At 64.1% G+C, this 11329-nt stretch overlaps 1 protein-coding gene across 1 annotated transcript in view; it reads right to left on the reverse strand.

Annotated features, from left to right (window-relative positions):
• KIF26A (kinesin family member 26A) overlaps positions 1-10765 on the reverse strand; it is a 42983-nt gene extending 32218 nt beyond the window's left edge. Inside the window, exons 1-2 of the mRNA XM_040641330.1 lie at positions 10724-10765; positions 10125-10370 (exon numbers count right to left, since the gene is read on the reverse strand). Of these exons, the coding sequence (XP_040497264.1) occupies positions 10125-10370; positions 10724-10765 (288 nt within the window). The remainder of the gene's footprint in view (positions 1-10124; positions 10371-10723) is intronic.
• Positions 10766-11329: the final 564 nt, after the last annotated feature.

The raw sequence follows: 11329 nt of genomic DNA on the forward strand, positions 1-11329 counted from the left end.
GCCCCCCCCCCCCGCCCCGGGGCTGGCACATGGGGCCACAGATGGAATCCAGACACGGTCCCCCAGCCACAGGCCGGGCTCACACAGGGCCTGGCTCTGTCACTTGTCACTCCCTGCCTGTTTTCCAGGGCCCGGCTCTGATTACCCTGGTTTTCCACTCAGCGGGAGGCTGCTAATGGTGGACGGGTGTGAGGGGAAGGAAGTGCGGCCTGCTAAAGCCATTAGCTGACTTGAAAGGCAGCCCAGCCCCACCCAGCCCCCCCAACCCCCCCAGGCCAAGCTGCCCATTGTTCCAGCGCCCTGCCTGGCCTGGGGACCTCAGGCCTATGGGGGAGCCCCGGGGCACCCCCTGCACGGCCTGCACAGAGCAGGCAGGAAGGAAAGGCAGAGCAGGGGGTGGGGGTGCTAACTGACCTGAGCCTGCTCCAGGCTCCCACCATGCTGGCCGGGCACAGGGGGGCTGGAGGCGACAGGAAGCCAGAGCAAACCCCCTTCCCAGCTGTGTCATCAGGAATTCAGATGGCAGCTGTCACAGAGGCCCCAGCCCCACCAAGGCCTCAGGCTTTGGGCATCAAAGCCCCAGGAGGGAACCATGGAGGTCTGCTCTGGTGAGGGGCTGTGGGGGCAGGGGGCGCCACACCAAACCCAATTCCTGCTTCACGAGCCCCCAGGAGGCCCAGCCCAGACACACCTGGGCCCATCCCAGGGCCACAGCCCACCATGGGGCCACCCACCCATTCCCAGCGCTAGCAGCCAGCAGGGGGTGAGGGGCAATACCATCCTTGCAGAGGAGCCAGCTGATACCCCAGGGCTGCAGGGGGCTCCTGGCAGGGCAGGGGCAGGGGGCATCTCTGCAACTTTTGTCTCATGTCACACACAGGAAACAGAGAGAGACCTGCCCTGGGTTACCACACAGAGACCCCATGGGGCTGAGAGCTGCCCAACCCTGAGGCCCTCTGACGGGCCAGGCAGCACTAGGCTGGGCCAGGGAGGGCAGGGCAGGGAACGTTCCCTGCTCAGGCAAAAGCGAGCCCACTGAGCAGCATGGGACACTCACGGCACGCTCGGTCACCTGGAAGCCTGCACTTCACACTGGAGGGACCCAAGACCTCCCCAGTCTGCTGGACCGGCTTGGCAAACAGCAAGCTTTAGCCAGGACAGCCTTCCCCAGCCCCCTGGCCCAGTGCTCGGGACTCCAAGGAGGGGGGAAGGCATCTTCCATGGCATCTGATACCCCCGGGGCAGCCTTCACAGAGATAAAAGCGGGGCAGCCCCGCCCTCCTCCCCACTCCAGGACCCGGTGGCCTTCAGCCTTCCCATCACAAGCCAACAGCCCCCAGACCGTAGTACGGGCGGGCGGCTGGAAGGCCGGGAGGGGCAGCCAGCCCTTCTCTCCCAGCCAAGGGAGCCTCCGGGCAGCTCCCAGGGTCCACAGGACCAAGCCCCTGAGGGGTCGTCGGCCCACTTTCAGGAATTTTGACCCCCAAGAGCCCCAGCCGCCACGCTCCTTCTCACCCACCCCCTCTCTGGAGCCCAGCTCCTTCGGAAAGGCAGTGATCACCCCACTGCAAAATATTACTTCTCATTTCCTCTCTACAGTCTAATTAAACAGATATTTTACTTGCATTTGGAAAATGTTTTTCTTAATTTGATTCAATTTAGCATCGCACACCACCTAGCCATCATGTCGCCGGGGTTTTAGGGAGACCCCCCCCCCACTTAAAAATAATGACTTGCCATTTTTCATCTCCTTTCTAGGGTCTCCAAGTTGCTTTAAGTAACCCTTCCATTTTCTCCTGCATTGGAGGCCCAGAGCGCTTCTTCGGGGATGAGCAGCCCCTTCGTCCTGCCAGGGCCGGCTTCTCCCCGCCCAGGGCCAGCCGAGCCCACCCACAGGGCAGGACAGGAGCTGACCAGATCCCCGAGGCCAACATGGGGGTAAGGAAGGGGCTCTGCTCCCCAGTCAGGAGAAACCCCCAGACCTCAAAACTGCAAGACAACCTTCCCTGAGCCTGTCACCCTGCCTTTAGAAAGGGGGTCCACGGGGCCTCTAGGAGGACAAACAGGCTCTCCTCGGCACAGAGCGTGGGGTCCTCGCTGGCCATAGCCCCTCTACCTCATCCTCCCTTTCCTCCACACACAAAACGCCCGGGCCCTGACCCCGTGCGGCCACCGCTTCTGGAGCTAACGGCAGGTCCAGGAAGGGACCCTGGCTGCCGGGCCAAGTGCTGCTGTCTCATGGCTCGTGCAGCCTGGTGGACCCGGAGGGGGGTGGCAGGGGTTCAGTTTATGCCAGCCAGCCACACCTGGGCCACCCCAGCCCCTCCCAAACGCCAGGCACCTCACCAAGGGCCCAACGGTCAGCCAGAGGCCCTGCCCACCCACGCCCACTGGGTCTAGCAGGAAGACCTGGAGAGCCCTGAACTTGACCCTTCCCCATCTGCCAGAACCCTGAACACCACTCCAGAACCATCGGTCTGCAGTTCTGAAGGCCCCAGAGCTGACACTGGCTCCCCTCCTCTGCCAGAGGTTGGGGTGGGGAGAGCAGGGGGTGCAGCCCAGCCCACCCAGCACGGACTGGCACCTGTCCCCAAGGCGCCGTGCCAGGCACCAGCCAGCTGGGCAGCTCAGGGCACACACTAGTTCATTGAGACCCCCTCCGTTCAATGGCCGCCCCTGTCCTCCACCCGACGCCACGATGCCACACAAGGGCGGCCGGGACCCTGGCGGCTGAAGGCCACACCAGCAGGATGGCCTCGGCAGCAGGGGGGCAGGGGACAGAGAGGCCACATTCCAGGAGCATAGCCACTGAGAGGAGGCACTTCACACACCTCGGGGGAACCCGGAGCTCAACCAGATAGGGCTTTCAGTCCAACTCTGTGGGTGCGGCTGCAGCCCCCAGGGACCTCATTTTCCTCATCTGAGCAACGGGCACAGCAGATTCTCACCACTAGGGTGGGGTCCACGCTGTACCCTGCAAGCCAGGCCATGGTCAGAGCTCCCTGGTGCCACTCAGGAGGGCTCTGAACCCCAGGGAGGCTGGACGCTGACCTGGGGGGCCCCAAGAGCAAAGGGCAAGTACAGATACGGAATGGAGCCCCCACCCCTCAGCTGGCCCCCCAGGTAACCTACGTTCTCTTGCTAGGAACCTTTGCATGCAAGTGGTCCCTTCAGCGAGGCTGCCGGGAGAGCCCATGGCTGCAGCTGTTGAATCAAAGGACCTCCCAGGACATGCCAGGCCCCAGTCTCTGCTCCAGGGCTGGAGTGTAACTTCCCTCCACCACACCTCCTGACCCTTGACCCCATCCTGGTTTCCCCTCTGCATTCTACCTGGCACCCCGGGACAATCTCCATGTATGCTCCAGCCATCCCTGTCTTGGAGCTCTTAATGTTCCCTCCCCCCAGGGGCCCTCACCCATCTCTGTGGATCTAATTCTAACCGAGATCAAACGCCGCCTCCTCCAGGAAGCCCTCCTAGATGCCCCTCTCCAGAGCCCTCCCAGGTCCACAGCACTTCAGTTCTGCACACAAACACTGGAGGCAGAGCCACCAGGGGGAGCGCCCTTAGGCAGGCCTGCTATTCCCTCCCCCACCGGCAGGGCGGTAGGAGTCAGTGTGTTTTGCTCAGAGGCCTGCAGACAGGTTGCTGGTATCAGCCCTCCCGTCTGCCCAGCTCCCTGCCCCCCTTTCTGAAGCACAGCCCCACAGGCCAGGTACCCTGGGTGTCCACCCTGAGGTTCCTCTTCTCACCAGGCCTCAGGGACGTTCTGAGAGAGAAGGGGTCCCACTCCCCACAGGGCAGCCCATCCCACGGCACAAACCCAGCCAACCCTCCTCGCCAATTACCCAGCGAAGAACTCAGACACAAGGCAGGATGGGTCCCAACATCATCTCGGGATCCAGCACCTGGACACACCACTGCCAGGCACCCCCAGGCCTCCCGCTGGCCCACCGCACGGGCTGGATAAGAGCCGGAGCGCGGGGGACACGGACCCATCTCCACATGCACCCACGCCGCTGGGAACCACATTACTCCCCCACTACCCTGAGCCTGAGCCTAAGACACTCGGATCAGACCACAAAGCCTGGGCAGCAAGGCTGGGGCTCAAAGTGTGGAGGATTCAAGAAGGGACGGGGCCAAGGAGAGGGGACCCCAGGGATGAGATCAGGAGAGCCTGTGGCCACATTACGGGCAACCACCAAGCAAGCCACACTGCAATGGCTGCCAGACAATCCCTTGGGTTTTAGACAGGCCAAGTCTGCGGGGCTGGGCTGTGGCCTTGCACCGTGGCTGTGAAGGGGGGACAGGGACCTTTAGGGATGGGGCGACCCTACAGCCCTGCCCCAAGCAGGGTACGGGGCAGGGCCAGCGACTGGCAGGTTCCACCCAAAAACAGGCAGCGACGTGGGCCAGCATCCATCATACAGGGTCAGAGGTGAACGCAGCGCCACTGGCCCTGGGCCACGCGGGACCATAAATCTGTCGGCCCCAGGTGCCCGGCTGAGCCCACCCACCCCTGCCCCGGTCCAGCCCCCAGAGCCAAAGCCTGGGATGCTGCCAAGGGGACCAAGACCAGACCAGATGAGACCAGGGAGCCCCTCCCACCGAGTGCCAGGAACCATGCACACAGCCCCATGGGGGTCCCCCAGCCATAAAACATGACACCAAAAGTGAAAATGCCCCCCTTTTAACCCAGGGGGAGCGAGGGAGTCAGCCCTCCCTGTCCCTGCACCTCTCCTCTCCACAGAGAGGCAGCAAGGCCCCTCACCACTACGCACGCCCTGGCTCGGCCCCACCTCTGAGTGCAGCCGACCCCCTCAAGCAAACTCCCTCCCATGAGGCACGAGGGATGGGACGACGGCAGGGACCGTGCCCCAGCCAGTTCCCGAAGCTGCTTCTCTGCTTGTGGCTGGTGCTCAGAGGGCGGTGGCTCACAATCCCACCCCCCACCCCCACTGCCCACGCTCACTCCCTGAAACCCCGGACCAGCAGGAGTTAAGACAAGCGCAAGGAGCCCATCCTTCTGTTACTGAACCAAAGGACACCAGGGGACACTGGCTAGACCACTGTCTCTCTAAGAAGGAGGGAGCCAGCCCAGGGTGGGGAGGGGCCAGCTGAGGCCTCACGGAGGCTGGATGGCAAGGCTAGGCCTAACGTGGCCTCCTCCCTCGCCCTGCCCAGGCATGGTCCCCCCGAGTGGCCTGGGAGCCTCCGAGCCCTACAGACTGATCCCTTCCCAGCTGAGTCATCCAGGCCCCTGCCAGCTGGGAGACTGCCCAGCCACCAGCCCCAGGGAGCTCCCGCCCCTCTCACACCTCCCTGGCTGCCTCCAGAGCCTGCCAACACCTGGCTCAGCTGGGGAACACTGCTGAGGCCGAGTTCCCCAGCCTGTAGAGCTCCAAGGCAGACACCATGGCCCTGGCACCGGGGTGGCCCCAAAAACCGGGAGAGCTCCGGCCAGGCTCCAAACAGTGCGGGGAACAGTTCAGGGACTCTCACCACAGGCAGCAGATGTCCCACACCAGCCAGGCTCAGCCCTGTCCTCCCAGGACCACAGGCCAGTTGGGACAGCAGCGCCAGGACCCCGCTGTTGCATGTCAGTGCGATCAGAGCTGGGGCCATGGACACAGAGCACACAGGGAGCCCTCAAGTCTTCCTGGTGGGGGGGTGACAGATGAACGCTGAGCTGGCAGAACTACCCCCCCTCCCGAAACTGGACTACAGACAAGCAGGAGGGTCCCCAGGACACCAGCCTCAGGAGCCTAGTTAGGTGACCCCGAGGCGCGCACTGGGCGGGAGCCCATGCCCCTTCCCGGGAGCCTTCAGACTCGCTATCCAGTTGGTCGAAGTGTGAGCAAACGTCTGGGGGCTGCACCAGAGGTCAGGGACCATCTGGAGCTCACAGGGGGTTCAGACGATGAGACCCCTGCCAGGGTGAGCAAGAGATTTGCAAGAGCTAAATGAGAATTGATCCCTTTCCCCCATCAGGGGCACTAATCAATTCGGCACCAGTACTGACACGGCGAATGTCACGGGGTCCCTGGAGGAGGACCACCTCTGCATGACGCATCTCACTGGTGGCTGGAATGGGTCCCCAAGCAGGATCCAGGCCACCACTGCCACAAAGAGGGTAAGGATCGCCATCCCCCATGGGGGCTGTCACCCAGGGTAGGGGAGGGGAGAGCAGGAATCCAGCCCCAAAGGTGTGGGGGTGAACACGGAAGGGCGTGGGAGGAAAAGCCCAGTCACTTAGTCATTCAACAAATGTCTCCGGGTTACCTGGACCCCATGCCTGCCCTGACAGAGCTCCCGCCCTTGGGGCAGCCCAGAGGCACGGAAACCACACAGTGGTCAAGGGGTGTGGAAGGGGCTGCGAAAGGACACTGTCAGGTGGCAGCAGCAGTGGCCTCCCAGAGATGGGGGGAGGGCAAGCACGCAGGAGGGGAGGGGGAGGCTCAATGACCATGGAGGAGCAGCCAGAGCCGTGAACTCAGAGTGAAGCCAGTCAGCGCGTCTGAGTGTCCCCGCCATGGTCAGCCACACGGGCAGCAGCACTGGGGGCGCTGGCAACTGGGGCTGTGGTTATGCCCACTCAGCATGGGCAGGACGAGGGCTGGGGGTCTACAAAAGGAGCACTGTGACAGACCACCACGGATGGAGGGGGAGGAAGGGGCCTTCAGGCAGAGGTGACCCCATGTGCAGGGGTGCGGCTCCCGATGAGCCTGGATCTGACAGGACCAGGACAGGACAGCAGGGCTGGGACTGGCCAGACACCCCTCCTAACGGGTCCATGGTTCAGCAAGTCCCCTCTGGGTGCCCTGAGGGTGGAAGCTGGGGGTGGGCGGGCATCGGGGACCAGATTGAAGGGGAGGCTGAAAGGGGTCTGCAGGAACCTGGTGACCAGCTCACCGTGGCGGGTAAGGACACAGAACAGGTAAGGCCAGGGCCTCAGGCTTGGGGGAATAAGAAGGACAGAGGGGCCGGTGCCAAACTGGGGGGCACTCAGGTGGCAGAAGAGGAAGGCCTGGAGTTGGTCCCTTTGAGGGAGGTGTTGCGAGCCCCCAGCTGACTTCTCAGAGGCAGGGTCCCCTGGGAGGGGCACAGGGAGCTCAGAGGAGAGAACTGGCAGGGTGGCCTGGGGACGCTGGGGGTCTGGGGAGGAGACAGGTGTCTGTAGCAGGGCCCACAGGGGGCAGGGCCCTGGGAGGCTGCGGGACAGTCCAGAGGCCATGGCTCTCAGCCATGGAAGGCTCCTGAAGGGGTCACCCTGACACAAGGCCTGGGAAACCTAGTGAGAGCAGAGTGGAGGTACACTGGGCGACGGCCAGCAGCAGTGAGGGCTGCCCGACCTGAAGGCCCCCATCCGGGTATCTCCTCCACACCCAGGCCCACTGCCCTTCCTGGTTCAGGTGGGACAGCCAGCCTCCCAGGCTACGACCTGGGCAGGCAGAGCGTGTTCCATCCCTGTGCCCCCCCAGTGGCATCAGGGCACAGGGCTATCCACTCCACATAGATGACATCCCTCAATGGGAACCATGGTCACCCTCACTTCCCCAGTGGGGAAGCTGAGGCAGGCATAGATTGAAGAGAGGACACAGCAGCAAGGGAGAGGCAGGCCCCCTGAAGGCTGGGCAGGGCTCCAACTGCCCCCACTCAACCCCCATGGGCACCAAGACGCAGGCACGGAATGACCCTCGAGCCCACATCCTAGCAAAGCAGCAAGGACTCAGGTGCTCGAGCCTCCATGTGCTGGCACCGCTCTACCTGCCTGTGAAATGGGTACAAAGATGGTCCCACATCTCAACAAAACTGCCCAAGGTCCCAGAGCATGGAGCTGTCTGCCAATAAGGAGTGTGGACAAGGAGCCAGCTGGGCGGAGAGTCATCACAGGATGGGGTGACCTTGGCCTGGCTCACGTCCACTGTCCCTCCACCCTCGCAAGCCTCCCTCTACACCTGAGATCAAGCAGGGACCCCCAGATGAGGGCCTCCAATAGCCAGGCTGTGGTCCAGCTCCAACCCCACCCCAGCCACAGGAGCCCGGCAAGCCCCCCCATCCCTAGTCTGAAGTGCTGTCCTTATGAAGTTCATCTCTGCATGATGAAAAACATGAAAGGGCCCCCTACGGAAAATCCTGGAACACCAACTCCATGCTCCAGTGCCTTGCTGGCCTCAGCACAGAGCTCAGGGCTCCTGGACATGGGCCCAATTCAGAGGTGCACCGTGCTCACCCGAAGCCAGTCACACACGCGTCCCCCCAGGGACCTTCCTAACCCAAAGCAGAGGCGGGTCCATGTACGTGTCCTAGACCCACCTCCACAGCCCTCCCCAAAGGAAGTTCTGGGGCAGACGGGAGAGGTGGCAGGCTGAGATTCAGCCAGGATGCCGGGGAGAGCCTGGGTTGCCCAGGACAAGGACACCTACCAAGGTCCCAGGGTCTCAGGCCCAAACACCCATGTCCCCTGGTTTGGGTGGCTCAGCCCGAGGGCCTGGAGCCCCCCAAGACCTGCTTCCATCCTCACTGGAAAAACAATGGATAGTGAGGCTTTCCCTCCCCCGGGGCACATACCCTACAGGTTGGATCCCACTCCCAGAAGGGCCTCAGGAGGCTACACCCATCTGACAAAGGAGGAAACATGGAGGGGGAGGGGCCGCAGACCAGGAACAAAGCACGGGACCCTGGTCTGCTGGGTGAGCATGCTGTTGGGTAGCAGGGATGGCCAGGAGAGGGGGTGAGCCCCCACCTGGCACTGAGGGGTACTGCCAAATTCAAAACAGGCTCGGGCAGGGGGTTGGTGAGCACTCTGGGTGGTCAGGAGGCTTCCCTGATCAGCATGGGCAGGAGGAGACCACTGAGCCACACCCTTGCCCCCATGAGGGGCTCTCACCAGGATCCCTCACCCACCTGCAACCAGCAGGCCACATGCCCAGCGCTGCTGGGCAAAACCCAGCTCAGTCACTGAAGCCCCTCCTCTCTCGGGTCTGTTTCCCCTAATGGGGTAATAAGATAGCCCGATAGCTCTGACAGGGCCCCAGGAAGTCTGTCCCAAATCACCCTCTCATGGGACCCCGAAGGTCCTCTCTTGTCTTTTCAACCAGATTCAGGCCATCCAGGGTCACAGAGCTTGGAAAGGCTGCATCCAGCTCTGAGCAGCAGAGCGGGAGGGTCCAGCTCCACCCCAGGGCAAGTCACAGGTCCCCTCTCCTGGCCGCAGAAACCAGACTCACCTCCCTTCCCTGCCCTGCCCGAGACAGGAACACCATGGGACCCCCGGGAACCCAGGCTCTTGCCTCCATCCCGGCCTGCTAAGCCTCCTTAGAGAACTATATTTAGATTCAATGGGGATTATTCGGACTTCCCAAGAACGCTTTCAAAAAGACTGAAGGTCTGGCGGGAAGGGCTTCCTCTGGAGACCCCCACCTTCCCAGGCTTTGCAAACTTCCAGGGCTCATTGTTCCTCGAACAATGGTCCCAGCTCCTTCCAAGACCAGGGCAAGCCCATTGGCTGGAGAATCTGGCAGAGCCCCTCTGCGGGCAAACACCTAGGCTGCAGGCGCCCAGCCGCTCCATTCCCAAATGGGTGGCCAGTGCCTAAGGTGGCAAAGCCCCGGGCTGTGTCCCAGACACAATTCTCATTCATGACCCAGGGAGGGGGCAGGCGGGGCCCCCCTCACAGCGGCAGGCTCACCCTCTTGGTCCTCCAAGCCCTCCAGCCCCAGGTGTGCAATTTCCAGACACCTGGCGGGGGGCCCAGGTGCCCCAAGGGCGACAACGCACCAAGTAACCTCTTGCTGCTGGCAGGGCAGGAGCTGTCCCGCCCTGGGTGGAGTCCGTGCCACCTCCCTCTCTCCCTTCCCCCTCCAAAACACAGACTGGTTCCAGCTGCGGGACATCTGTGGCTCCCGGGAGAAACGCCTGCCCAGCCCCCCACCGATCCCACCGCAGAGCCTCTTAGGATGAGCTGCTCCAACTCACACACAGCACGTTACAGAAGGGGAAACCGAGGCCCAGAAAGGTGAAGGAACTAGTCAAAAAAAGATCGGTGGAACCTCACTTCTCTCCGGGACCCAAGGTCTCCCAAATGGCAGCACGGGAGAAGCCGGTATGAGGAAGGCTCACTTACCCGGAGGGGTGTCCCGGGCCCGGTAACCAGCTTCCACGCCTGTCGCTTGAGCTCGGCGAGCTTCGTGTGGCAGTGGCGGCACCAGCCGCCTCCGCCCGCCGAGTGGCCCTGCTCCGCGCCCGCACCGGCGCCCTCGGGCGCAGGACGGCTGCAGCATGGGTCCTGCTCGGGCCCGTTGGGCAGCCTCTTGCGGGGGGACACCTCCAGCAGCTGCAGCGGCTCACGGGCCGGGCCGCCCTCGGCCACCTGCGGGGGGGTGGGGGCAGAAGGGGACATGAGCCTGGGCCCCTGAGCAGTGCCACCCTGGGACCCAGCGCCAGTGACTCCAGAACTCAGAACGTCCCGGCCGCAGAGTGAGGCGCTCGACAAAGTTAGGAACGCAGGGCGCGAACCTGCCGCCCAACCCTCTCCAAGCCTGCAAGGTTGGGATCGGCCCCCCCCCCCAAAGCAGGACGCCCGGCGCCCCCCGCGCTCCGCTCCAGGCGCGGCCCCCAGGGGGCGCAGCGCACCCCGCGAGCATCCTCGGCGTCCCGACTCTGTCTCGGGGCGCCCGCCCGGGCCAAGCCGCCGCCTCCCTCTCGGGGCCCGGCCGCGCGTACCGCGGGTGGTGCGGTGCACAGCGGGGAGCCGCGGCCGCCCATGGCCTGGGCGCGGGAAGGGCCGGGCGGGCGCTTCGAGCCGGGAGGGCTCTCCGGGGTCGCCGCAGCTACGTGATCCGGCCCAGGGGAGTCCCCATGGTCCGGCCGGCCGTTCCGAAGTTGGCGGCGCGGGCGAGTGGAGGAGAGCGCGCGGCGGCGACGGCTGCGGCGGGCGTGCGAGGGAGGCGAGGGCGGGGCGGGGGCGGGGCTCGGGGGCGGGGCCGGGGCCGGGTTGCTGGGCTCCAGGAAGGCCGTCCTGCCCCGCCCGGGCCCTCAGCTCGGCGACGCGTGGGGGAGGGGACCCTCCTCGACGCACGGCCCCTCCCACTGCAAGGACCCCAACCTGTTAGGCGAGTCCCAGCCCGAGGGAGGGGCGCTGGGGGCCTCCGTGAGATACCCGGTACAGTTGCGCGCATGCGCCTTCCTGCTCCTCTCCCGGGACAGTGGGGTCCGCGCGTCTCCTGGGAGGCGCCAACCCACTCCTCACTTCACAGGCGAGGAAACTGAGGAGGCAGAGGGGAAGGTCTTGCCCAAGGTCACACAGCTAGGCAGGAGGAGGAAGGGGCT

Source organism: Ursus maritimus, unplaced genomic scaffold (assembly GCF_017311325.1).
Source record: "Ursus maritimus isolate PB19 unplaced genomic scaffold, ASM1731132v1 scaffold_25, whole genome shotgun sequence".
In the NCBI taxonomy this organism is placed as follows: Eukaryota; Metazoa; Chordata; class Mammalia; order Carnivora; family Ursidae; genus Ursus; species Ursus maritimus.